The 27367-nt window shown below is 42.8% G+C and overlaps 2 protein-coding genes across 4 annotated transcripts in view; one reads left to right on the top strand and one right to left on the bottom strand.

Annotated features, from left to right (window-relative positions):
* Positions 1-6: 6 nt before the first annotated feature.
* eif4a3 (eukaryotic translation initiation factor 4A3) lies at positions 7-22772 on the bottom strand. Its single transcript, XM_072265680.1, has 12 exons — positions 22582-22772; positions 17512-17584; positions 17367-17433; positions 17117-17179; positions 14541-14673; positions 10165-10245; positions 7254-7395; positions 5731-5869; positions 2490-2605; positions 2293-2400; positions 1411-1538; positions 7-310 (listed from the first exon to the last, which is right to left on the bottom strand). Exons 1-12 carry the CDS (start codon positions 22724-22726, stop codon positions 294-296), a joined length of 1212 nt encoding a protein of 403 aa, XP_072121781.1. The 5' UTR covers positions 22727-22772; the 3' UTR covers positions 7-293.
* A 2549-nt stretch (positions 22773-25321) lies between these two features.
* Positions 25322-27367, top strand: part of ninl (ninein-like) — a 105694-nt gene continuing 103648 nt past the window's right edge. For all 3 annotated transcript variants that reach the window (XM_072265671.1, XM_072265672.1, XM_072265670.1), the window contains exon 1: positions 25322-25474. The gene's annotated coding sequence lies outside the window, so the exon portion shown is untranslated. The remainder of the gene's footprint in view (positions 25475-27367) is intronic.

The following is a 27367-nucleotide window of genomic DNA, read 5'->3' as shown; positions in this document are numbered from 1 at the left end:
TCAAAATTAAAGTTAATACCAAACTTTAATATCCACAGAGCATCACAGTTGCCGATTCAACATTAAAATGTTGTATTTTTACTTAATATAATAGTAAAACAAAATCATAGAAACCCCTTGTGTACAAAAGAAACCAAAAGACACTAGTTTACAGAATCAGATGGGACTGTATACAAGATCCACATCCTAAAAACCTTAGGGTGATATATTAGAGCCTTGAGTAGCGTTTTCTCTTCAGAAGCAAAAGAAATGTAATCCACTGGTCACTCAGGTCCCTGGTCTTCTCATTTGCTTTAAATAAGATCAGCAACTAGACAAGAAAAAATAAAACAATGTAAATTCATAAGACAGGTCAAATTCAGCATGATCCAAATTGTACAAAGATATCAGACAAGATCTGCTGCAGCAACTCAGCAGATCAGGCAACATTTACGGAGACCCTTCATCAGAACTGGAAAAGAAGGGTGACACAGCCAGAATAAGGTGGTGGGGAGAGGAAGGGGTAAGTTCTTCTCCTTTCCAGTCCTGATGAAGGGTCTCGGACCAAATCATTGACTGTTTATTCCTCTCTAGTGTTTCCTGACCTTCCAAGTTCCTTCAACAACTTGAACGGGTTGCCATGGATTTCCAGCATCTGCAGAATCTTTTACGTTTATGACAATATCTGCTGCATGAAATTTTATTCTCCTTGAAAATGCCAAAGAAAAATAGAGAAAGCTTGCTACTGTAACCTTCACAGTATTGGTAGCCTTCCACCTTACTGTTTATTTAAGGAGGGATCTACTTGCATTAAAGGTAGCGCAGAGAAGGTTAGGTGGATTCCTGGATGAAAATGTCATGATGGAGGGAAGGTTCTGAGTGTTGTGAATTTCTGGAACTCTCCAACGCAGAGGACTATGAAAGGTATTCAATACAGATTATCAACTGATTTTTTAGACTACAAAACTGTAGGGAGTGAGCAGGAAAGTGGAGTTGAAGCAAAATCAAATTGGCATGACCTCCCCAAATGACAGAGCAGCACTGAAGAAATATATAGCCATTATTATTTATAGTTAGAAGATGCAATTATGTAATAGGGTGTTGTTACTCGTGTTTGTTCTTGCATTTGCTCAGTTATGAGCAAACTGCTATTTCTGCCCAAAATTAACAGGAGTACTTAAGGTGGTAAAAATCATCAGCATTGGTCAAAGCCTGGCATTGTCAAGTATATTCCACAGCCCAATTTAAATGTGCACATTTTAAATGGCAGATTTAGTTCCAGCTAATGGTTTCCAGTTTATTGTTGACACCAATCAGATTTTAGAATGGGTATGAGCATCTGAGTATGCTCATGAATTGCTAAAAGATACAAAATTGACTCCAGATTGTCCCGACAGCTGCCTAGAGGTAAAGAACTGAACCAGAGCTCACCGTTCATTGGCATTTCATCAATCTGCGTTGAGTAGTACTGCTCGATATCTCGCAGAATACGAATGTCATCGTTCTTAACGAAGTTGATGGCCACACCTTTGCGCCCATATCGTCCCGATCGGCCAATCCTACAACCAATGGCAGGGGATGTCAGAACAGGGGGTTGGGGGAGGGAAAGAGGACATTGGCTACCATGCCATATTAGTCACCATCAATAACTGGAGAGACTCTGCCAGAGCACAATTAGTTGGCCAATTGTTTCAAAGATCTGAATGGTAATAAGGTAATGTTAATTACTTCTTCATCAACTACCCATTTCACCTCATTAAGACTTCAATATTTCATTTTCAAAATCCTTGTATTTGATTTATTCAGAACAGGCCCTTCCTCCCCAATGAGTCTCACCATCCTGCAACCCATTTAATTCTAGCCTAATAACAGGACAATTTACAATGACCTTCTAACTTACTCACTGGTACGTCTTTGGACTGTGGGAGGAAACTGGAGCACCCAGCACCCTTGTGCTCGTGGGAAGGACAAACAAGGATGCTGGAATTGAACCCTGATGCTCTGAGTTGTAACAGCGTTGTGCCAACCACTACACTACCGCAGGGCCCTAATACTGTATTACTTTAATTACCAATAATTTGGTTTCATACTTCAGATGTTATGCATTACACAACCATGGAAGTAATTATCAAGTTGAGATTGGTTACTTTGAACTCCACCAACAGCAGCGATGTGGCAGAGGATAAGAGGTGTGACTACACACAATGGCTGGACTGAAGAGAGGGGATGGAAGAGAAGAGACTGTGGTCCATTTGGCCAGTGACATCAAGAATTATAAAACCAAACCCAGCACAACCAACACACTAAGGTTACCTGTGGATGTACAATTCTCTGTTATTGGGCAAGTCATAGTTTATGATCAACGACACCTGAGGGACATCCAAACCTCTGGCCCAAACATCTGTAGAAATGAGCACCCGGCTGTTTTAAAAAAAGAACAAGCAAATGTCATGTTTTGTCACTGATGTCCGAAATGATCAGAACTCTTGGAACCTTCAAACACTACGCACCTCGCACCAGAGCGGAATTCCTTCATGATGGATTCCCTCTCCTTCTGTGGCATGTCACCATGCATGGACGACACCGTGAAGTTAGCCTCTCTCATTTTTTCAGTGAGCCAATCCACCTACAATTAAGAAATTGGTGTTGAAAGCAGTTGTGTTAAATTCCCCTTTATGAACAATATCGATTCGGAACACTAATAAATACTTTTACAGGTTTCCCCCGCTATCCGAAGGCAGAGTGTTCCTATGAAACGGTTCGTAAGCCGGAACGTCGTGAAGTGAATAAGCAATTACCATTTATTAATATGGGAAAAATTTTTGAGCGTTCCCAAACCCAAAAAATAACTTACAAAATCATGCCAACTAACACACAAAACCTAAAATAACAGTAACATATAGTAAAAGCAGGAATGATATGATAAATACACAGCCTATGTAAAGTAGAAATACTTTTCTGCAGTCATTGCACTGTCTAGTGCAGCAAAAATCTCGTGGAAGCACTCTCCGCAGAAATACTCTCTCCAGTAACCTTTAAGCTATGAAGCTGCCAAATCATACCAAATAACACAAAAATACACAGCCTATATAAAGTAGAAATAATGTATGTACAGTGTAGTATCACTTACTGGAATTCGGAAGACTCCAATAAATTGCAGTTTCGTCACAGTTAAACACTTGCTTAAACGAATTACCACCTAACGCAGTCCGCAATCGGCACTGATCTGGGCTGACACTTACATGCCGGGTGGCACCTATTTAATTAGCTTGTTTATTTTGCCTTTTTTCTTAAAGATGCACTGGGTGCATTCCGACTACCGCTGCTCCACTGCATTCTTTGCAGCTATGTATTGGTCTGAGGCCCGGAGGTTGGGGATGACTGCTTAAACTATGAAGCCGCCCTCGCCTCAGAAACCGATCAAACCACCCGTGACTACCTTTAAATTCCACTTTCGCAACACTTTCATCACCATCGTCCAGTGCTTTCTGTTTCAACTTATTAAAAAGACCGACTGATTTCTGTATAAGAAAACTTAACAGAACACCATGCTTTGTACACCCATCAATCCACTCAAGCAATAGACTTTCCATTTTATCCATTATTGGATGCCGACTGAGAGACCACTTTGCTACGAGCAGAACCAACAGTCACATCGGCAGCTTTCAAAATTCTTTCTCTCTGCGTATAAATACAGGTGTCCCCCCGCTTTTCGAACGTTCACTTTACCAAACCTCGCTGTTACGAAAGACCTACATTAGTTACCTGTTTTCACTAACAGCCTTGTTAGGAAAAAAGGCAGCGCGCGTCCCGAGCAGCCAAGCTCCTCCCCCGGAACTGCATTCTAGCTGGCATTGCTTAAACACGTGCCTGTGAGCACCTGTGCTTTATGTCGATTTATTTTGAGCATCTGTTAGCAAGAGGAGTTCTAAGGTATCGGAAAAGTCTAAAAGAGCTCGTAAGGGTGTTACACTTAGTGTAAAACTAGACATAATTAAGCATTTCGGTCATAGTGAACGAAGTAATGACAAAGTGAGTTTGGCTTGTGGAAGTTGACGAAGATGATGTTGAAGAGGTTTTGGCATCCCATGACCAAGAACTGATAGATGAAGAGCTGATGCAATTGCAAGAGGAAAGGATAACAATCGAATGCAGTAGCGAACAGACCGAAAGTGAAGTCGTCCAGGAAATGAACGTGAAGCAACTGCGTGAGATGTTCGCTGCAATGATTGCAGAAAAGTATGACTTTAATTTTAATTTTGAAAGGGTACGTAGGTTTAGGGCATATTTACAGGATGGTTTGAGTGCTTACAAAGAACTGTATGATAGAAAAATGCACGAGGCTAAGCAGTCAAGCGTACTGTCGTTTTTCAAGCCTTCCACATCAGCCAATGAAGCTCGACTTTCGACGTCGAGGCAGGCAGACATGAAAATGAACTGTCTGCCCTTATGGAAACAGACGATGAGATGACACCCCAGTGTACCACCACCCCAAGCCCCGGGCCGCGGACAGATACCCGGCTGCAAAGAATGCAGCGGTGGCTGGAACGCACCTAGCACATCTTTAAGAAAAAAGCCGAAATAAACAAGCTAATTAATTAGGTACTGCCCGGCAGGTAAATGTCGGCCAAGATCAGAGGCGATCGCCGATTGTGTTGCCTCTGATCTGGCCTGATATTTATGTGCCCGGCTGCACCTAATTAATTAGCTTGTTTATTTTGGCTTTTTTCTTAAAGATGTGCTGGGTGGGTCCTGGCTACCGCTGGACCCCTGCATGCTTCGCGGATCGGTATCGGTCGGCGGCCCAGAGGATGGGGACCACTGCATCACCCCAACCTCTGACGACTCAGCCTAACACACCATCATCAGTGTGCTCGGCACGTCTTCCTGATTCTGGTAAGTGATACTACACTGTACATACATTATTTCTACTTTATATAGGCTGTGTATTTTTATGTGTTATTTGGTATGATTTGGCAGCTTCATAGCTTAAAGATTACTGGAGAGAGTGTTTCTGCCAAGAGCGCTTGCACTGTGTTTCTGCCGAGAGCGCTTGCGTGAGATTTTCGCTATGGAGAACAGTGTGACAATGATTGTAGAAGAGTATTTCTACTTTATATAGGCTGTGTATTTATCACATATCAATCCTGCTTTTACCATATGTTACCGATATTTTAGTTTCATGTGTTATTTGGCATGATTTGGTAAGTTATTTTTGGGTCTGCGAACACTCACAAAATTTTCCCATATAAATAAATGGTAATTGCTTCTTCACTTTACGACATTTCAGCTTACGAACCGTTTCACAGGAATGCTCTACCTTCGGGTGGCGGGGGAAACCTGTAGTGCGTATGGTGGACGCAGGCAAGTTCAACGCGCGGACAATGTCCTTACTTCATTCACCACGATCGAAATGCTTAATTATGTCTAGTTTTACACTAAGTGTAACACCCTTACGAGTTTTTTTTGGCTTTTCCGATACCTTAGAACTTACCTTGCTAACGGATGCACAAAATAAATTGAGATAAAGCACGAGTTTAAGCAATGCCGACTGGGGTGCAGTTCTGAGGGAGGAGCTTGGCTGTTCGAGCACATGCTGCCTTTTTTCGTACAGTGAAAACACCTTCTGATAGCGAAAACAGGTCGACCTCCATACCCCCTGATCCCCGTAGCCACAAGGGCCATATTTAGTTGCTTTTCTTTACCAAATGAGTAGAAAGATGACGTGCTGAAGTGGGAATGTTTCCCTACCTTCCGTTTGGTGTTGCAGAAGATGACAGCCTGGGTAATGGTCAATGTGTCGTACAGATCACACAATGTGTCAAACTTCCACTCCTCCCTTTCAACTGCCACAAAGAACTGTTTGATTCCTTCCAAGGTCAACTCATCACTGTAAACACAATGTAATCATATTAAAATACATGGCACAGCAGAAACTGACCTGAAGCCTCCAAGTTTGATAGTTGTCTATTGCACTGCCTGTATAATATGACTTCATCAGTTACATTTTGACTACTATAAAAGATTAGATTAGCTTTGTCACATGTACATTTGAAATGTGTTGATTTGCATCAATGATCAATACAGCTAGAGAATATCCTGGGGGGCAGCCGACAGGTGTCGCTACCCATCCAGCACCAACATAGCACGCCCACAACTCACTAACCCCAACCCATAGGTCTTTGGGAGAAAACCAGAGCACCCAGAAGCCCATGTGGTCATAGACAGAACATACAGTGGTGGGAATTGAACCCTGATTCTTGGCACTGTAAAGCATTACTCCAACCTCTACGCTACTGTACTGCAAACATACAGAATGTCTTTATTTCTGTCTGTTCAACTCCCTTTCAAACATTAACCCCAGGGCATCAGAGGTAACAAAATGGGAACCAGATCTGTCAGAATTTAAATGAAACAAGATCAGTTTTGGGGAGGAATGCCACAACTTAGTACCTTGGTACCAAATTGCAACCATTAAATTCATGGTGAGCAAGTGTCCAGAGTTCAAAGGTCACTGATACTTTAGCAGGAATACACAGCAAGAAAATAAAGGGAGAGGTAAGACCACAAAGGGTTTGAAATCAGCAGATACAGCAAGTCAGCATGCACTAGACTGAAGGGTGACACCTGGGCAGCAGAAATGCGGATGACCTCAAAACATGGAGAGTAGTGTGAAGGAATCCAACACTGGAATGGTCAAATCTAGAGGTAACAAAGGCATGGCGGAGAATTTCAGCAGCAGATGAGTGAAGGCATGCTCAGAGTCAAATGTTATGAAGTTATGAACAGGATTGCATAGTAGTGGCTCAGACTCGAGGCCACGCTCAAGCAGCACTCCAAGGCCGTCAACATGCTGGTTCAATCTCAGCAGTCAGTTCAGGTTTGGAAATGAAGCGTGTGATGTGGACCAAAGGCAAATCTGTAGTCCTTCCCTGTACTTTTCATTGATGGAAATTTCTGCTCAGCAGGGCTGGACTGAGAACAAAATGTCTCTGACAAATTTGAGACAAAGAGGAGTTTGAAGGTAAAGGTTGGTGTACATTTGGTTATTGAGTGCGTTTTTTGAGATGCCACTGAGAGATATCGTACAGATGAGATAAAGGAAGGGGCCAAGGATAGATTCTGAAAGGACACCAGAGAAAAGGAAGCCAATGCTGGCTATTTTTGGTTACAAGTAACGGAAGAAAGGGTACTAGGTGAGTGTGGAACATGGAACTTCACAGCTCAATGGCTTGTGCTGAAATTTTAAGGTTCTGAGGCAGAAAGAATCCTACCGTTTGACCAGGATTCGGATGGGGTCCGTCATGAATTTGTTGGTCATTTCCAAGATTTCGTGAGGCAGGGTAGCGCTGATAAGAATCACTTGTGTGGCTGGAGGTAAATATCTGTACACATCATAGATCTGTTCCTTAAAACCTGCGGTCAGGAAAACAAACCACATAATGCACTCAAAAAAATGTGGAATACCACTGCCAACCAGCTAGTGTCAACCAGCTAAAGCCAATCTTATTTAGAAAACAATGCAACACAATCAAAATCCTATTATTATTTCAATGGCCTTCCACAAATATGTTTATTGAAAACAAATGGTTCACACAGTTTTTGCTTTTTTACTTGGGAATTAATTGCTTACAGCCTATGAATAATAGGCCACATTCAGCTACGACTGCACGAACACTTGCTTAGTGTCAACACAGCACAGAAACAGGCCATTTGGCTCAGGCAACGCCTGCCTGCAAGCTTGCTTCCAAACTGCTTTCCCTTCCCCTTCTTTGCTTGTCCAACTCCCCTATAATGCATCTGCTGTATACAACTGACTTCAGCCATCACTCATGGAACTACAAATTTTTAGCAACCACTAAGTACAGCCATTTGCCCTTTCGTTCCCAACTGGATTTCCCGGGGACTGCTACTGCGACGGCTTCATCAGGATGTTCACCAAATGATCCTGGAATGAAAGTGTTACGAGGATCACTTGATGGCACTGGACCCATACTCGCTACAGTTTAGAAGAATGAGGCGGGGAGTCTCACTGAAACCTATCGAATATTAAAAGGCCCAGATACATTGCACATGGAAAGGATGTTTCCTACAGTCTAGGACTAGAGGGTACAGCCTCTGAATAATTTGACCCTTCAGAACAGAGAGGAGGAATTACTTCAGCCAGTGGGCAGTGAATCTTCGGAATTCATTACCATGGACAGCTGTGGAGGCCAAGTCACTGGATACATTTAAAGCAGCAAATCAGACTGAGGCGGAATAATAAATCAGCGATGATGGAATGGCGTACTGAGTGCAATGTCTCCCAAGTTTTTAGATACGACAGTGAATTTCTTCAGGCTGATTTAGATGTTATTATAGAAGTGTTTCCTTAACCCACTTAGGACTCGTTGACCTTCCTTTAACTAGAAGTAAAGGATCTGTTTTGGGGGATGTGAATTAGGCATCCAGATGACATGACCTATCCATCGGCGTTGGTTTTGCTAGATGCTTGGTATATAGGACGGGCCGGCAGACAGCCTCGATGGGCCAAATAGTCTAATTTTCATCCTGTTTCTTATGGTCTTATTGAAAACATTCTCTACTATAAAAATCTTCAATTTTAAACTCCTCTATTAGATCAGCTTTCTGTTTCACCTGCAAATCCTTTCTAGCTTTGCTAGAAAAGGGGTTCCTAAACTTTTATGCCATGGACCCTACCTTTAATCCAGTGCCCTGTGGACCCCAAGTAGGGTACCCCTGCTCTAGACTCTCTATATCCCACTCAAAGTGTTGATCACAGATATATGTCAAATTTAGTTTACCAATTATGTAGATTAGTAATAGTTGTGCGATCACTTGAGTATGATCTCCGAAGGGGATGTCTTCAGGTGGCTGTAGAGGCTGATTGGGATCAACATATTCATAAGTGGTGCCTGTGGTTAGCAGTTGGGTCTTCTGGTTGTTCAGTCTCTCCTTTTGCAGCTGCTGCTTGCTCTCTGGGGCATAGTGGAGTTCACTCTCATGACTTCAGCTCCCTCTTGAACAGATTTCCTCCAGGTGTATCTATTGAGTGGAATGTCTTCCCAAAGTTTTTAGATACAATAGTGAATTTCTTCAGGTGATTTTGGTGTTATTTTAGAATTATTTCCTTTGCCCACTTGGGGCTTGCTGACCTTCCTTTAACTGGGGGTAAAGGATCTGTTTCGGGAGACACGAATTAGAATTAGAATTTATTTAAATCTTACATCCATCCCACAACATGATGGAGTAAAAGTCTTTGTGTTATGCCTCCGTTGCAATTTACAGTCATGTGAATTTAGAAGTCTAATGGCTTGTAGGAAGAGGCTGCCCAGTAGCCTGTTGGTCCTGGCTTTAATGCTGCCATACTGTTTGCCAGACGGAAGCATTGAAACAATTTATGGTTGGGATGACTGGTGTCCCCGATGATCTTCCAGGCCTTCTTTCTGCACCTGCTGCTATAAATGTCCTCAATGGAGGGAAGTTCACATCCACAGATGTGCTGGGCTGTCCATACCACTCTCTGCAGTGCCCAGTGATCAAGGTTGGTGCAGTTTCCATACCAGGTGGTGATATAGCCCACCAGTACACTTTCAATGGTGCTCCTATAGAAGGTCTTGAGGATTTGGGGGCCCATGCCGAACTTCTTCAGTATCCTGAGGTGGATGAGACGCTGTTATGCTTTTTTTAAAACCACAAAGCCAGCGTCCAGCTGACACGACCTATCCTTCGGAGTTGATATTGCTAGATATTGGTATGTAGAATAACTAACTTAACTCATAGTAACACTTCGGGCAAAATAGGTCAAAGGGAGGGATGGCAAGTAATTACAAAGGCACTGCCATTCACATATTGTAACTCATAGCTCAACGGCACATCCGCCTCAATTTATCCATCCTTCCTCCATTTCCTTTGATGGTCCAACCCAACTCAATTGCTTGAAGTGGCCAATTTACCAAGCCATGAAAGCATTTAGAACAAGCTGGTTATGGATTTCCTTATCTTGTTACTAAACTTGTTTTGAATGGCCTTCTTCCCCTCCCCCGAAAGTGCCCCGCTCCACCTACCTTCTGGGATCCCTTTATAAAATTAAATGCTCTGCTCATAACACTTCTAAAACATCTACAGTGAAAAGAGCACAGACCACACTATTTAACCTAGCTTCAGAATGCAAAGATGAGGTACCTTTGTTCAGCATTTCATCTGCTTCATCAAGAACCAACATTTTGATGGAACGTGTTCTCAAACTTCGTCTTCGTATCATATCTATTGAATAAAATCCATGATTAAGGTCATTCTTCCATGAACTCAATGGCCTCTGATGGTCAGCTATACAATTACAACTGAGTAAAAACTCAGCAAAAAACAAAATTCAAAGACTTAAATCAGCCACAGCCCTTGATCAGTTAAAACTTTCAACCAGTTGGTTATCCTGAAAAACTAAAAATGGGATCATTTATTGGCATATTTGTAAAACCTCACTATCTGGCAGGGAAGTGAATACAATAAACCCCTAGATTTTACGGGAGATGCGTTTTAGAAACAGCTGTGAGTTGAGTACCATTTTGACTCAAGTACAGATGTCTTTGTATGGTCTATTATGTTTCCTCTATATTTGCTTTGATCAATTAGACATGAATACTTACATATACTCTAGCTTAATAACCTGTCCTTTGTTAACACAGGTGTGCCTTGTCATTTCAAAATAGGTCACATTTTGTAATAATACATTCAGTGCAAGTTTCAAGGCTGGTTCTTGCTTGCTTGGAATGAATTGCCACACACAGCCGTGGAGGTCAAGTCATTGGGTGTATTTGAAGTGGAGGTGGATAGATCCCTGATTAATAATGGTGCCAAAGGTTACGGGGATAAAAGCAAGAGAATGGGGTTGATGGGGATAATAAATCAGTCATGATAAAATGGCAGAACAGACTCAATGGGCCAAATGGCCTAATTCTGCTTGCGTCTTATGGCCTTACATCAATGGTTTGAAAGGGTACCAGAGTAACCAACACCGATTAGCTGAAGAGGGTAAATAGCTCTTTCCTGTTAATTTTCTTATATTACAATGACCTGTTAAGTTTCCAGGAGCTGCACAATATTCTCAAGGGGGAGGGTAAACTTCAGAGGTCATGGTGCACATTGGCACCAATGACATAGGCAGAAAAGGGGGAAGAGGTCCTACACAGTGAGTACAGGGAGTTAGGAAAAAGGCTGAAGAGAAGGACCTCTAAGGTAATAATCTCTGGGTTACTCCTGCTAGTGCAGGTAGGAATGCGATGATAGCACAGATGAATGAGTGGCTGAGGAGATGGTGCAGGGGGCAGGGTTTTAAGTTGTTGAATCACTGGAATCTTTTCTGGGGAAGGGATGAACTATACAAGAATGACAGGTTGCACTTGAACTGGAGGGGGACCAATATCCTGGTGGGAAGATTTGCTAATACTACTTGGGAGAGTTCAAGCTAGTTTTGCAGGGGGGCTGGGAACCAGAGCACCAGGTCAGTATGTGAAGGATGACAGGAAGTTAGCTGTCAGGGAAAGGATTGATAGGCAAAAATCAAAATATGTATGATGGTACAGATAGTTTGAAGTGTGTGTATTTTAGTGAGTATTATGGGTGAAAGTGATGAGAATGGATCAGTACATGGAACTACAATGTTGTGGCCATTACAGAGACTTGGTTGACAGAGGGGTTAATGTACCAGGTTTTCAACATTTTAGTAAAGATCAAAAGGAGCTGTGGGGGGGGGGGGGAAGAGATGCACTACTAATTAGGGACAATATTATAGCTGCACTCAGGGGAGACATATTGGAGGGTACAGATACTTTAAGGCACTCGAGTAGTGCCATCACTCGAACTTTAGTAAGGCATTTTGACAAAGTCCCTCATGGGAGGCTAATCCAGAAGATAACCATGCATGGGGTCTGTGGTGACTTGGCTGTTTGCATTCAGAACTGGAATGCGCATAGAAGACAGAGGGTAGTGGTCGAAGGAACTAATTTGAACTTGAGGTATGTAATTAGCTGTGTTCCACAGGGATCTGTGCTGGGACCTCTGCTGTTTGAGATGTATATAAATGACCAGGGTGAAAATGTAGATGGGTGGGTTACTTGAGTTTGCAGATGATTAGTATAGAAGGCTGACAAAGAATACAACATGATATAGATCAGTTGCAGATACAAGTTGAGAAACGTCAGATGAGTTTAACCCAGATAAATGTGAGGTGTTCCATCTTGGTAGGGCAGATGCAAGGATACAGCACACAGTTAGGGGAAAAGACCCTCAACAGTGTTGCTGCACAGATAGACCTCGGGGTCCAAGTTCATTGTTCCTTGTAAGTGGCAATACAGGTCGATAGGGTGGTTAAGGCAGCTTACGGTATGCTTGTGTTTATTAGTTGAGGCATTGAGTCCAAAAGTCAAGAGGTATGTTGAAACTTTCTGGTTTGGCCACATCTGGAGCACTGAATACAGTTCTGATTGTCCCACTATAGGAAGGACGTTGAGGATTTGGAGAGGCTCACCAGGATACTGCCTCGTTTAGAGGGCACGTGCTATCATGACAGGCTGGATAAACAGGTTGTTTTCTCTGGAGCTGCGGAGGCCGAGGTGAGATCTGATAGAGGTTTATAAGATTATGAAAGGCATAGATAAGAGTGGACAGAGAGTATCTTTTTCCCAGGGTAGAAATGTCTAATACCAGAGGCATGCATTGAAAGCAAGGTAGGTTCAAAGGGAGTGTGAGGGGCAAGTGTTTTTTTTAAACTTAGAGTGCTGCATGTGTGGAATCAGTTGCCTGGTATGGTGGTAGAGGCAAATATGTTAGAGGCTTTTATGAGACTTTTAGATAGGCACATGAATATGAGGAAGATGGAGGGATATGGACATTGTGTGGGTAGGAGGGATTATTTTTTTTAAATTTACTTTTTAGCTGGTTAGGCACAACATTATGGGCTGAAGGGCCTATTCCTGGGTTGTACTGTCCTATATTCTATCCGCAAAGGGATTGACTCCGAATTCATGAAAACACAAAATGGTTTATAATAATATTTGTTCTCTTCCTTTACCTGGAGTGGGGTTGGACAGATGAGGTGTTGAGATTGAGAAAGTATGGAGATCTCAAAACAGCAGTCTTGTTGCACTATAATGTGGAATAGAAAGGTGGGTGTCTTGGCCTGGCCAATGTTTAAAATAGTCAAAATAATGTTGTGGTTATTATCTACTTGCAATTTGTGGCAACTTGCTGAGTAAACTTTGGCTGATGCATACCCTCAATTGCAATGACAGCAACTGTATTGGAGGAACAAAAGCATTCGGGTCATGCTAAGATTGTTCAATGGATCACTTTACACTGTACAATTTATTAAGTTTCCCTAACATATTTGCCTATCGCCACAATAGATCAACGGCAGACGCAATCTCAATGGCTCTCCACATGGCTTTAGACCACCCGGACAACACAAACACCTACGTCAGGATGCTGTTCATCGACTATAGCTCAGCACTTAATACCATCATTCCCACAATCCTGATTGAGAAGTTGCAGAACCTGGGCCTCTGTACCTCCCTCTGCAATTGGATCCTCGATTCCTTAACCAGAGGACCTCAATCTGTGCAGATTGGTGTTAACATATCCTCTTCGTTGACCATCAATGCTGGCACACCTCAGGGGTGTGTGCTTAGCCACTGCTCTACTCTCTATATACACATGACTGTGTGGCTAGGCATAGCTCAAATACCATCTATAAATTTGCTGATGATATAACCATTGTCGGTAGAATCTCAGGTGGTGACGAGAGGGTGTACAGGAGTGAGATATGCCAACTAGTGGAATGGTGCCGCAGCAACAACCTGGCACTCAACTTCAGTCAGGCTAAAGAGCTGATTGTGGACTTCAGGAAGGGCAATTTTCATAGAGGGATCAGAAATGGAGAGAGTGAGCAGCTTCAAGTTCCTGGGTGTCAAGATCTCGGCAGATCTAACCTGGTCTCAACATATCGATATTATAAAGAAGGCAAGACAGCGGCTATACTTTATTAGGAGTTTGAAATGATTTGGCAGGTCAACAAAAACTTCTATAGTTCTACCGTGGAGAGCATTCTGACAGGTTACATCACTGTCTGGTATAGTGGGGCTACTGTACAGGACCGAAAGAAGCTGCAGAAGGTTGTAAATCTAGTCACCTCCATTTTGGGTACTAGCCTACAAAATACCCAGGACATCTCTTCAGGGAGCCGTGTCTCAGAAAGGCAGCGTCCATTATTAAGGACCTCCAGCACCCAGGGCATGCCCTTTTCTCACTGTTACCATCAGGTAGGAGGTACAGAAGCCTGAAAGCACACACTCAGCGATTCAGGAACAGCTTCTTTCCCTCTGCCATCCGATTCAATGGACACAGAATCTTTTGCACATTTTAAAAAATCTATACAATATATATAATATGTTTATTTATTATTAATATATGTAACTTGTTTATTATTATTTAATTTTAGTTATTATTATTATTTTTCCTCTGCTAGATTATGTATTATGTACTAAAGACCAATACAGGTCCCTTACCAAACACGCGTCCTGGAGTACCAGAAACGACATGCTGTCCATAGTCCAGCTTGCGAATGTCCTCTCCAACGTTGGTCCCTCCAATGCAAGCATGGCATTGTACGTTCATGTAGTCACCAAGAGCAAGGAGTACCTGACCAACAGACACATGACAGTCACGCTACAACAAGGATTTAGGGGGTTGGGAATATGGCTGTTCACAAAAAGATCACTTTCTTCATCTGTACGTACCTCAAAGCTTTAAAATAACTTGAATTAATTAAGATGTAAAAAGACAAATCTTACAAAACATCACACAAGAGCAGGCAGCACTTCCTATGCCCTGATCAATGTTTAAGACCCATGTTTCAAACTGCATCAGATTTTGATCACTGTTTCCTAAATGCTCTCAATGACCAGATCATTAAAGTTCCTCCCAATGCAGAAACTTAGACATAAAATAGCCTGCTCCCTCAAGCAAGTTCAGATCTACATGCAACATTGTGAATGAGGCATGAAAGTTATAGGCAGAAGATGCCTTTGCTCTTGTACTCAAAATCTTCTTTCAACATAGGTTAATATATTGCAAGTGGTCCTAACTGCTGCTGAGTAGTGAAATGTCTTTTAATGATTGGTGTACACCACCACTCAAGCCCCCATCTTACCAAACACCACTTTCTAACCCATCATTATTTTTAAAAAAACTCTGTCTTTCTAATGTTTAACTAAGTATGATGCCTTTGACACCCTTGCCCATTCTTAAGTCTTTCTTCTTGAAGCTTCTCTATATCCTGCACAAGCCCACTACCATCTAACTTTTTAAAGACTAAACAAGTTTGGATATATTACATGATTCCCCCAGACAAGTTACAAAATATACTGCGAACATCTGCAGCAATGCCAACAAGCCAGCCTTCCAACCTGAAAGTGACCTGTTTATTTCTACTGTTTTCTATCAACCAATACTCTTTTCAAGGCAGGATATTACCTCCAATACAATATACTCTAATTCTGTTCAATCTCAGTTCCTTATCCAAAGCCTTCTGAGTGTTCAAATATGATAGAAAAACTGGTTCACCTTTATTCTGCTAGTTTACAAGCTCAAAATTCCAAACAGTTTGTCCAGAATGATTTCTTTTCCATGAATTCCTCCCACTCTGGCTATTCCTATTACTATTTTCTAAGCACTTCCTTATGAACATTTCTAGCCATTTCCCTTTTATTCATGGTAGTGTAGTGGTTAGTTAGGCGCTGTTACAGCACCAGCTGTAAGACTGGGATTCAATTCTCACTGCTGCCTGTAAGGAGTTTGTACATTCTTCCCGTATCCACGAGTTTCCCCAGGGCACTCTGGTTTCATCCCACATTTCAAAGATGCATGGTTAGGGTTATTATGTTGACACCAAAAGCGTAGTAACACTTGTGGCTGACCAGCACAAACCTCATTGATTTGATTTGACACAAACAACACATTTTACTATACGTTTTGATGTACATGTGACAAATAAAGCTAGTCTTTTTTAATGTCAATTGAACTGGTGTATAGTTCGTTTCTCTCATTAAATAGCATCATTTCATTTGTTACCTTCCAGCCCATGAGGACTGTACTCTCAGCAACAGAATACATTTGAGAACCAGGTCATCCATCTACATGGCCACTTTTGCAAGCAGATCATCAGCTCCATTAACTTCCTCAATACTAATGCTTTGGTTAATGCTAATTTCTTTACTCGTTCACTCTCGGGCTCTAGAGTCACAGAAAGGCTCTTCAACCCATCTCGTCCATGCCAACTATTATTATGCCTAGTCCCATCGATCTGCTCCTGTACTATAAGCCCTTCATACCTCTCACATCCACACTTTCCTAAATGTTGAAATCAAACCTGCATCCATCACTTCTGCCTGTAGCTTGTTCCACACTCTCAGCAGCCTGAGTGAACAAGTGCCCCCACCACTCCCCTTAGACATTTCACTTTTCACCCTTAATTCATGACCTCTAGTTCTAGTCTCACCAACCTCCATGGAAAAAGCCTGCTTGCATTTACCCTATACCATTCAATTTTACACAGGTCTATCAAATCTCCGCTCATTCTCCTACGCTTCAATGAATAAAGTCCTAACCTATTCACACTTCCCCTGTAAGTCAAATCCTTATTTACTGTTATACCTTTTAACAGTGATTCCAAACTACTACAGCCAAGTCCCACCTTCATGGCCTGCTCTATTTAGATTTAAAACCCCTGATTGAGACTGAACTAAACCACTTTCAGCTTTTATATAAAACTGTCATATTATGATCATTCTTCTCTCCAGACCCTTACCTATCAGGGCTACCGATAAACTTTCATTATACAACACTGGATCTAAAACTCTGTTCTGTTGATAAACATCTCATCACATGCTAATCTAGAAAAGCACCCCAAAACAGAACATATTTACTGTTCCTAACACACATACTGGAACCAATTGTGGTATGCTACTCTGGCCTGGCATACTGACAATGAAGTCACTGAAGTAACTGCACACTGAAGAATGAAATAGAATCTTTCACCTAGTTTTAATGAAGAAAGCCTAACTTGTAAAAATTTAATTCTTACCTTCTGTATCTGTCCTGCAAGCTCCCGTGTTGGTGCCAATATGAGTGCCTGAGTCTCACGAACCTAGATGTAAAAAAACGTGTTTTAAAAGGGTAGTAATCGACGTTCAATTATAATCTGTGAAATGCATGTCATTAGTCTAAAACAATTACTTAAATTTTATTTACACTGCTTAACTTCTATGTACATAGTCCTATAAAATAATCTGTTTACCAAGATAAAAATAAGTATAGATGTTAACAAATATTACCTGAATATCCAGGCATTGTAATACTGACACACAGAAAGTTGCTGTCTTTCCTGTTCCAGACTGGGATCTGGGTAAAAGGATGGGAAGTATTAAATAAGCAGTTCAATTTTAATGTGCAATTACAAAACTGAAGAGATGTACTTACTGAGCAATGACATCTCTTCCTTTAATTATTTGTTTAATGGCCCTCTGTTGAATAGCTGATGGCTTCTCAAAGCCTGCAAGTTAAAAAAAAGCACACTGCTCAATGCTTGAAAATATATTTTGCAATTGAACAAAACATACTTTCTGTAGAACAAGAGAGAGGAAAAGTTGTTACATCGTCAATAACAGCACTCCTGACAGCACACACAGGGTAAAACAACATTTTGAAATAACTACAGAAGTGAGGAGTCTCTTGTAAGCATTTAGTGATCCTGTTGTGAACATTGTGGACCCTCCCTACCAGAAACCTTCACTCCCTGAAGCTTTTATGAGATGAATAGATTGGAATTACTCAAGATTTCATGTGTTTTTGCTAAAATTTAATACTGTTTGACAGAAAACATCCTTCATGTCAAGGCAGGTATGCTAGAGACTCACTGATGTTAGAGCAGAAATTCATAAATGAAATGTCTGAATTGAGGAATACCTGTTCCTTCTTAATTCTTTAATTTAATGACCTTGAGTTACAAGCCAATAAAGTCCTTCCATTACCAAATCAGAACTGCAGCATGCACTATCCACAGGGTGCAATGCAACAACTCAACAAGAATCTACCAAACTCGTGATGTCCATTTTCGAAGGAAAAACTAGCACTTCTAGGTTCCCCTTCAAATGGTGCAGCTTTCACACTTGGGGCAATTATTACTGTCCCTTCAGTGTCCCAAAGAGAACATCCCAAAACACCCTGTCCATCTAGACAACAGAAGCACATTGACAACAGGGGCAGGAGTATGTTCAAGGCAACTGCCCATAACCACATTCCCCAGAGCAACTGAGGATAAAGGATAAATTCTGTCTTTGCCACTGTTCCTCATCTCTGATGTAAGAATATTTCTAATCGGAAGTTTGCATATTTTTATAAATAGCGGATCTGCAAAGAATCACAAGGTCAGATTCCTGCCTTTTCATTATATTCTCCATTGTTTGTTCAATTAGTGTACCAGTGGCTGCCATGTGTTGGTAAAATGGAAGTTCCCTCCAACATCAAAGCCATTTAACTTTCAACTATTAAAATGGCCCTTTCCACGGAAAATCAAGTGGTTTCTGAATGCAACAAGCTTTACAGAGGTACAAAACACAAATGTTTGAGGATCACTATGGTATTTCCTTCACTGCAACCTATCACAAAGTATTTACATCAATTGCTTAACCCAACAGTCATGCTGGTGTTTATGCTCACCAGTTTCTTCCACCATTCTTCATCTATATTTAACAAAGCAATCACATGCTAGGGATTTTCTTAAGTGGATGAAATTGACGAGTTCAGCACAGGTGCAGGAAGCAACACCAATGCAGTCGTCTATGTAGTGTAGGAAAAGTGTGGGATGGTCACCAATGTAAACTTGGAACATTGACTTTTCCATGTAGTTGGCAAACAGGCAGGCATAGCTAGGACCCATGCGAGTGCCCATGCCTATCCGTTTTGTTTAAAGGAAGGGGGAGGAGCCAAAGGAGAAATTATTTAGAGTGAGGACAAGTTCCACTAGGCGGAGGAGAGTGATGGTGGACGGGAGTTGGTTGGGTCTGGTTTCCAGAAAGAAATGGAGAGCTCTGAAGCCTTCCTGGTGGGGGATGGAGGTGTATAGGGACTGGACATTCATAGCAAAAGTACGATGGTAGGGGCCAGGGAACCTGAAATCCTTGAACAGATCAAGAGTGTGTGAGGTGTCAATGATGTAGGTAGGAAGGGACTGAACGAGGGGGGCGGGGGGGTTCTAAAACAGAGTCGAGGTCTTTGTTGTAGTTGCTTCAGGCATTAAACTTCTACACATGGATTCCTGGTAATGCCTATGAAGGACTTTAAGGCAGAAACATGGATTTGTCAGTGTTGATTGCAGGGAAGGTGGGGGGGGGGGGGAGAATTGCAAGCTTCAGAACTTTAAACTTCTAAAAGTATTTAACAAACATTAGATCACTATCCAACATTGGGTTTGACCCACAATTATTCAGCTAAGGTTCACCATTTGGGGGTTAGAGGTGTCATTATAAACACTCATTGCCTCAGTCATACTTCTGAATAAAGGATCTGCCTTATGTCAAAAAAAGGATTCATAGATGGATACATCATGTCAACAACTCTATCCTGCAGTACTGTATACAGACATGCCTCATTACATTTACAGTATCCAGGCTGACCCTGGGGAAAGACATGGCCTTTGAGAGATTCCTAGAGCTATGTATTATATCCATGGGTCAACTTTCACAAGTCACTGCATGTGTGTACTTGACAGACAACAGTATCAGCAGTAACTTCTACCTTCACTTTGATAAAAGGCAAAGAAAGAACAAGACAACTGGTAGTTAATTCCTTAAGTTCCTCAGGGTCAATATCACAAATGACCTGACTTGGTCCAACCAAGCAGAGTCCACTTCCAAGAAGGCCCACCAGCGCCTTTACTTCCTGAGAAAACTAAAGAAATTTGGCCTGTCCCCTAAAACCCTCACAATTTTTATAGATGCACCGTAGAAAGCGTTCTTCTGGGGTGCATCACAACCTGGTATGGAAGTTGTCCTGTCCAAGACGGGAAGAAACTGCAGAAGATCATGAACACGGCGCAGCACATCACACAAACCAATCTTCTGTCCTTGGAACACACATAAAAGTTGCTGGTGAACGCAGCAAGCCAGGCAGCATCTCTAGGAAGAGGTGCAGTCGACGTTTCAGGCTGAGACCCTTCGTTGATGAGTCCTGACGAAGGGTCTCGGCCTGAAACGTCAACTGCACCTCTTCCTAGAGATGCTGCCTGGCCTGCTGCGTTCACCAGCAACTTTGATGTGTGTTGCTTGAATTTCCAGCATCTGCAGAATTCCTGTTGTTTCTGTCCTTGGACTCACTTTACACCACACACTGCTGGAGCAGTGCTGCCAGGATAATTAAGGACACGACCCACCCAGCCAACACACCTTTCATCCTTCTTCCCTCCGGGAGAAGGTTCAGGAGCTTGAAGACTCGTACGGCCAGATTTGGGAACAGCTTCTTTCCAACTGTGATAAGGCTGCTGAACAGATCCTGACCCGGATCTGGGCCGTACCCTCCAAATATCCGGACCTGCATCTCGGTTTTTTTGCACTACCTTACTTTCCATTTTTCTGTTTTCTATTAATGATTTATAATTTAAGATTTTTAATATTTACTATTGATTTGTAATCCAGGGAGCGGGAAGCGCAGAATCAAATATCGCTGTGATGATTGTACGTTCTAGTATCAATTGTTTGGCGACTATAAAGTATATAACCACTAATGAATAATTGATACCAGAGTTAACTAATACTAGCAGAGGTAATGTCATTGAGACAGATAAACCTGGGAAAGAAGGATGATCACAAGTTTACTGAGAAAAAGAGACGGTGAAAAGCAAGTTTGCAGAACTGCGCAGAGCTGGGGAATATGAAGATTTTGGATTACACAAAATGCATTCTTTGACAAAAATAAGTCCTGTTGCCACTCCCAAACCAGGTGGTCCTACTGATACACAGGAGACAGCAGGGATACGGTCATTGAGGAAGAGTATGACCGTTGGATGTAGTAAACAGTCTTTTTATTTTTTGCAGAATAATCAAGCTGGTATGAACTTGTTGAAGGAAAATTGTGACTAAAGAGTTTCTTTTTAAACCAAGGTTGAAGAGAGCAATGTATTCGATGATGTGGTCTATGTGAATTTTAGTTAGGTGTTTGATGAGATCACACGACAAACTAATCTGAAAAGTAAAAGGTTGCCAAATCCAAGCTAAAGGAGTAAATTGGATCTGAAGTGAACACAGTTAAAGGAAGCAAAAGGTAATGGGTGAAAAGCATTATGTCTTTGCCGTGGAGTTCACAGGACTCAAAGTTGCCCTGACAAGGCACTAAATTACTGCTGGAGTCATCTGTATGTGGTAACATTGAGGACTTGGACTCAAAACACGTTGCCTGATTGAACACCAAAACTGATCAAGAAGTTGGCTGTTGGAAAGAGCATTGTAAACTGCAGAAAGAAAACAGAGATTGGTAATGCTTAGGTGGGCAGAAAAGTGACAAAAGGAAAATAATCTGGAGAAATGTGAGATAATATATTTGGGGAAGGCACAGAGATTAGAGAAGTGTAAAAGGACATATAGACCACATAAAGTGGGTCCACAATGGTTATATTCAGAAATATCACTTTAATAGAGGAGTCATTCTTCTCTACAGCAACGTTATTATGCCAGAGATCAGAATTAGAATAACAGATATAGTTCTGGTCACTTTAGGGACGAAAAAGAAGTGCTTTAAAGGAACATCGGGACGCTTGGTGAGTTTAAATTATGAAGACATTGAGGAGAATAGGGCTACTTAAGGATATTTTCATTTGGGGCAAACATTGAATTGAAGAGCATAACCTGTAAGCCGACCTACAGAGCATGAAAGGGAGGACCCAGACTTGGGGCACAGAATTTGGCAAAACGAATTTTAAGTGAATTAGTATAAGTATTTGGGAAAAAAAACTTGTAGTAGTCCACAATTCACTACCTGAAAGAGTGGGGGACGCAAAAACCAGCAATCAGATTTTACCTCAGAGCTGGAAAACAGTGTTAACCCAATTAGTTACTACACATGGAAGTTAGCTTCCTCTACAGTAAATTTCTACCGTTGTACCTCCCTCAAGGCGGATGCGAATGCAGTCCTCAGATACTTTGTCATTTGTGTGCTAAATTTTACATCAGGACATCCCCCAAACAGGTAACGAAGTAAGTGTAACGGGGTCGGGGCGAAGAGGAGGGATACATGCACAGCAAGACCCCACAGCAACAAGAGCAATTTACAGCGGTTCACGTTGATCGGTCATTACGATTCACCAGTATCAGAGAAGCGACGCCGCGACCGTTCAGCACTTCGACACAGGTGTCGGCTTAATCCGGGTGCGGACTCGGCCCATCACTAGACAGGGGCTCCGCGGTTGAGGGTCCCGGGCGATCAGGAGCCAGGACCCGCGGCCTCAAACCCAGGCTTTTACCGCGACAACCTCGTCCACCTGCCTCAGGCCGCACTCACCGTACGCGTAAATTCCCCGCAGTAAGTCTTCCCGGAGGCCCATGGTGTCGAAGGTGGGAGTAACGTCCACCTCCTCGCTGGTCTCGAACTCCACCTTGGAGATATCCTCCTCCTTCAGGATGCGTTTCCTCCCCGAGCTCGCCATCTTGGGCCACCGCACTACCAGGGTCCGCAACACGCATGCGTCAACATGCTAGGCGTCACGGCGCATGAACGAAGTCATCTTCCGACGCGCGATCTTGTCACGTGATCAAGACGAGCCCGCCCCCCCTTGGCGGGCGGGCTTTACGTTTGATTGACAGGCGGCTGGGTTGTGATTGGTTGTGGTCTGGACATGGAACGTACCCTTCGGCCCCGATGCTGTGCTGACCATTGAACCTGCTCCAAGATCAACCTAACCCTTCCCTCCCACACAGTCCTCCATTTTTCTTCCCGTAATGTATCTGCCTCTATCGCCATCCCTGACAGTGTGTTCCATCCCTAACCACTCCATGTAAAACAAACCTGCCTCTGACATCCTCCCTATGCTATCCAACGATCACCTTAAAATTATGCTCCCTTGTATTAGCCATTTCTGACCTGGGGGGATAAAAGTGCAACTTCAGCAGGCATACTTAGCAAATCTACAGAATAGTAATTGTAAACAGGATCAATGAACAGGACAATAAACTGTGCAAATGCAATGACTAACGAGATAAAAGAGGCACCAAATGAGTGTAGTTCCCAATTCCTGCCTAATAGCATCATATTTCACCCTTTCCCAATTAAATGCCATCTGTATCTATCCCTGAACAACTGTGGCCACAGTCTCCGAGCTGTTCACCCACTGTCATCTGTCATCTGTCACCTGACCAGGTTCATTGCTGAGCACCAGATCCAATATGGCCTCTCCTCCAGACAGCCTGTCTACATATTGTGTCAGGAATCCTTCCTGGACACAGCTAACAAATTCTGCCCCACCTAAAACTTCTGACTAAGGAGGTGCCATTAGGGAAGCTGACATTACCCATGGCAACAGCCTGCTATTTCTCCAAAATCTGTTCCTCAGTGTTTCTGTTGGAGTTCTGTGGAATATTCCCAAATAGAGTGGTTGCTCCCTTTCCCATTTGTCAGCCGTCCACACTGACTCATTCGACGATCCATTCGAGATGTTCTCCCTTTCTGCAACTGTGATACCATGCCCGAACAGTAATGCCACTCCCCATCTCTTTTCTCTCCCTCCCTAGATGGGCCAAAGGGCCTGTTTCTATGTTGTACTTCAATGACTCTTGAGCCAAGACCTCAGGTCCCCATTCTAACTCACTCCAAACACATTATGGCCACTAAAGCTGGAGCGCTGGAGCTAAAACGAACACTGCAAAGTATCTGACCCCATTTCCCTCCCACATGGATTCTGCCTGACCGCATTTCCCAAGAAACCAGTACCCCTTCTTTAAAGTTACCAGCATTTTTCCTATTACTGATGTCTGGATTACTGGCCATGGTTCCCTGTTTCCCCTCTTCTTCCTTTCTTAAATAGTGGTGTTAGATTTGCTACATTCCACTTGTGAGTCTATGGAATTTTGTAAAGTGACAGCCAGTGTATCCACCATCTCCACAGACACCTCTTTTAAAATTCTGAGATGCAGATCAAGTTCAAGTTTCTTGTCATTCAACCGGACGTGCGGGCCCTGGGATCGATGCCGACGATTGAGGCACGAGGCCGAATCCGATGTCCGGAGCCCCAAGTCTGTTGATCTCTGAGAGTCCGCTGGGCAAGTCAAAACCCTCAGGGAGAAGACAGGACAGTGGGGTTGAGATATATAATAAATCAGCCATGATGGAATGGTGGGGCAGGCTCAACGGCCTGAATAGCCTAATTCTGTTTTTAAGTCCTATGGTCTAGGCATTATGCTCCTACGTCTTATGGTCTAGCCATTGTGGACAAGCCTATCAGCATAGACAAGGCCTCAGGAACTGCATCCCGATGCCTGTTCTGAATAGCCCTAGCGGCTTTTGGACAGTTCTTATTGTCAAAGCCCTTTGTCTCTGTTCCTATAAGTTTCTGACCATCAGAGACAGTCGAAGTTGAGTGTAAGTTAACAATTTCACATGTAAATTAATTTACATTAATATCATTATAGTAGCGGATAGGGCCCTAATTTAATGTCTCAATTGAATGAAAATAATTGCATTCCACTCATTCATGAAAGCTAATGCCAAATATTGAAAACCATAGTTACATTCTCACGTTAAGTATCAAGACATTGGCAAGAATTGTTCCTCCGCGCCAGCAGGGGCTGCAATCAAGAACGGATAGTTTAAGGAGGATGGCTGTAGGGGACACGTCTGGTTTCTGCGGTGGTGGAGGAGGAGGAGGAGGAGGAGGAGGAGGAGGAGGAGGAGGAGGAGGAGGAGGAGGAGGAGGAGGAGGAGGAGGAGGAGGAGGAGGAGGAGGAGGAGGAGGAGGAGGAGGAGGAGGAGGAGGAGGAGGAGGAGGAGGAGGAGGAGGAGGAGGAGGAGGAGGAGGAGGAGGAGGAGGAGGAGGAGGAGGAGGAGGAGGAGGAGGAGGAGGAGGAGGAGGAGGAGGAGGAGGAGGAGGAGGAGGAGGAGGAGGAGGAGGAGGAGGAGGAGGAGGAGGAGGAGGAGGAGGAGGAGGAGGAGGAGGAGGAGGAGGAGGAGGAGGAGGGGGAGGGGGAGGAGGAGGAGGAGGAGGAGGAGGAGAAGGAGAAGCCGGTGGGAAGACCAGCGAAGTGGTTTCGACTTGCTGGGAGTTCAGAGGTAACAACCTCGGTTTGATTGAATGGTGAAGCGCAGCACTCAGCCGCTACATTGTAACAAAGCGGTGCGCGAAGAAAGCCCGCATGCAAGCGAGTCGGGAGACATGAAAGAGCGACGGTGAAGTGGGAGAAAGGTAATTTAAATTTAATCATACTTTTTTAAAAAAGTTTAAATTTAATTCTGCTTCCGCGTGCACTTTAAAAAATTAATTGCCCGACTCTACTTGGAGAGAGTTGGTTTGGTTCCCATGGTGAAGCGTTGTCCACGCTGCCATAAAAGAAGTCGTGACTTAAAGAGGTTTTTAGTGCTCATTGTTTTGTATGAGATTTGGGTTCTAAATCTTAGACTTTTTGAAAAGTACATTTTTTTTCTGTTCCAGCTGGGCTTTATATTTTGAAGGTAGACGTACCTCACCGATCCCCTGCGTCTTTCCCTTCAATGGGGTTCCAATGGCGGGCGATGCCGTGCCGTATTGATCCGTCTGCGGAACGCGTTGTGGCGCTTGGGTTTGTTGGGATGAGTCAGGGATCCGGTCAAGAAGGAGACGGGGTTGTTGTGACTTGTTCTAAGCTAAACTCTCGGTACGCTATTGGGCCAGTTTTCCTAGTGCTTCGCAGCCGCCCACAAGAGACAGTTTTGATCATGAATCTACCTCGCTGAGGCCCTTGCACTCCATTTGTTTAATGCACGGCACTTGCTCTGTGGCGGCAGGCATTTATTTTTATCTGTGCTTTCTATTACCACCTCGAGATGGAAGAAAACGATGAACTTTTTCACTGTCGGGCAGTGCAGTTAAACGGCTACCGTGCAAGGGCCGCGACGATATAGATTGGGAAATCCCAATAATAAACAGATCTCTCATCTCTACCTTCCCAACGCATCCGTCTATTTTCAACGAAGAGTAACGTAGCCATCCCCGTTGTCCTCCGGACCCCAGTAATTTGTGTGAGATTAAAAGCGCTATTTGATGTGTTTTTTGAACTATTACTGTAACTTCGGTATGCTCCTTGAAACTACATAACGTTTAATCACACGCGGGAGTATAAATATACTTAGTTTTTTCAAATTAGTCTCTTGAGAATAATTTATGTCTCCTGCTCCTGCTGCTGGAATAGTTGGCATTTCTGCTAAATGCCGCAAGTATTTCGAGGCAAGGGGAAACTACTAATACATTTAGGGAGAAACGTGTCTTCATCAACCCGTGTGCTTGCAACCCCGTTTGTGCTTGTGGTCCCAGCAACTCTCTATACATCTGAAGGTAATAAGTGCACTGTATCTCGAAGTTGTCAAGTCTTGCAAAAATAGTTCTCGTTACACAGTGCACAAGCATTGCTGTGCTGACATGCTAGTAAAATTTACGATCTCCCGCCCGGCATGCCACAAATTACGTTTCTCTTACTTGTCAGCGGCTTTTTTTAAATTGAAGTTTGAATGAAGTTTGCATTCACTGTGCGTAAAGTACACCACTCTCCTGAGGTCGTGATTAATTTTGACTCTATATTTTTCTGAATCAATTTTTTTTAAAAATACCCTTTTCTTATTTTTCCTATTTTGGTGTCCTCTGTGTGTATCGGGGCTCGTCGGAGTGTACGAACAACATGTAGGATATCTTGATCTAAGTATATATATTAAGAAACGTCCACAACTCTATCTGCTGGCTTTGACTTCCTAATCACAATCAGTAGTAATGCTGGCAAGAATGTACAAGACTCTGCATGTTTCTTTTACAGAAAATAAAACCTCAGGCAAAAATATCATACAAAGACCTGGATAATAACGGCGAATCTTGGCACATGACCGAAGATTCTTTGGAAATTTCAGAAACTACACAAGAACTGGTCGATTATTTGCAAACGGGGTTATTAATAAAATGTTTTTTTTCTGTCGTCCTGATATAATGACTAGACGGACTTGCCGGTGTAACAGCATGCAGTTACCATATTGTTAGTTGACAAATAGCAAGCTGAAAGATACTCAGCTAGTTCTTTGTATTTTGTATTGTTTCATAATGTCAATGAAGAATAAA

The sequence above is a fragment of the Mobula birostris genome, chromosome 8 (genome assembly GCF_030028105.1).
Source record: "Mobula birostris isolate sMobBir1 chromosome 8, sMobBir1.hap1, whole genome shotgun sequence".
Taxonomy (NCBI): Eukaryota; Metazoa; Chordata; class Chondrichthyes; order Myliobatiformes; family Myliobatidae; genus Mobula; species Mobula birostris.
The sequence above is the reverse complement of the archived record's forward strand: the minus strand, read 5'-3'. Positions and strand labels throughout refer to the sequence as shown.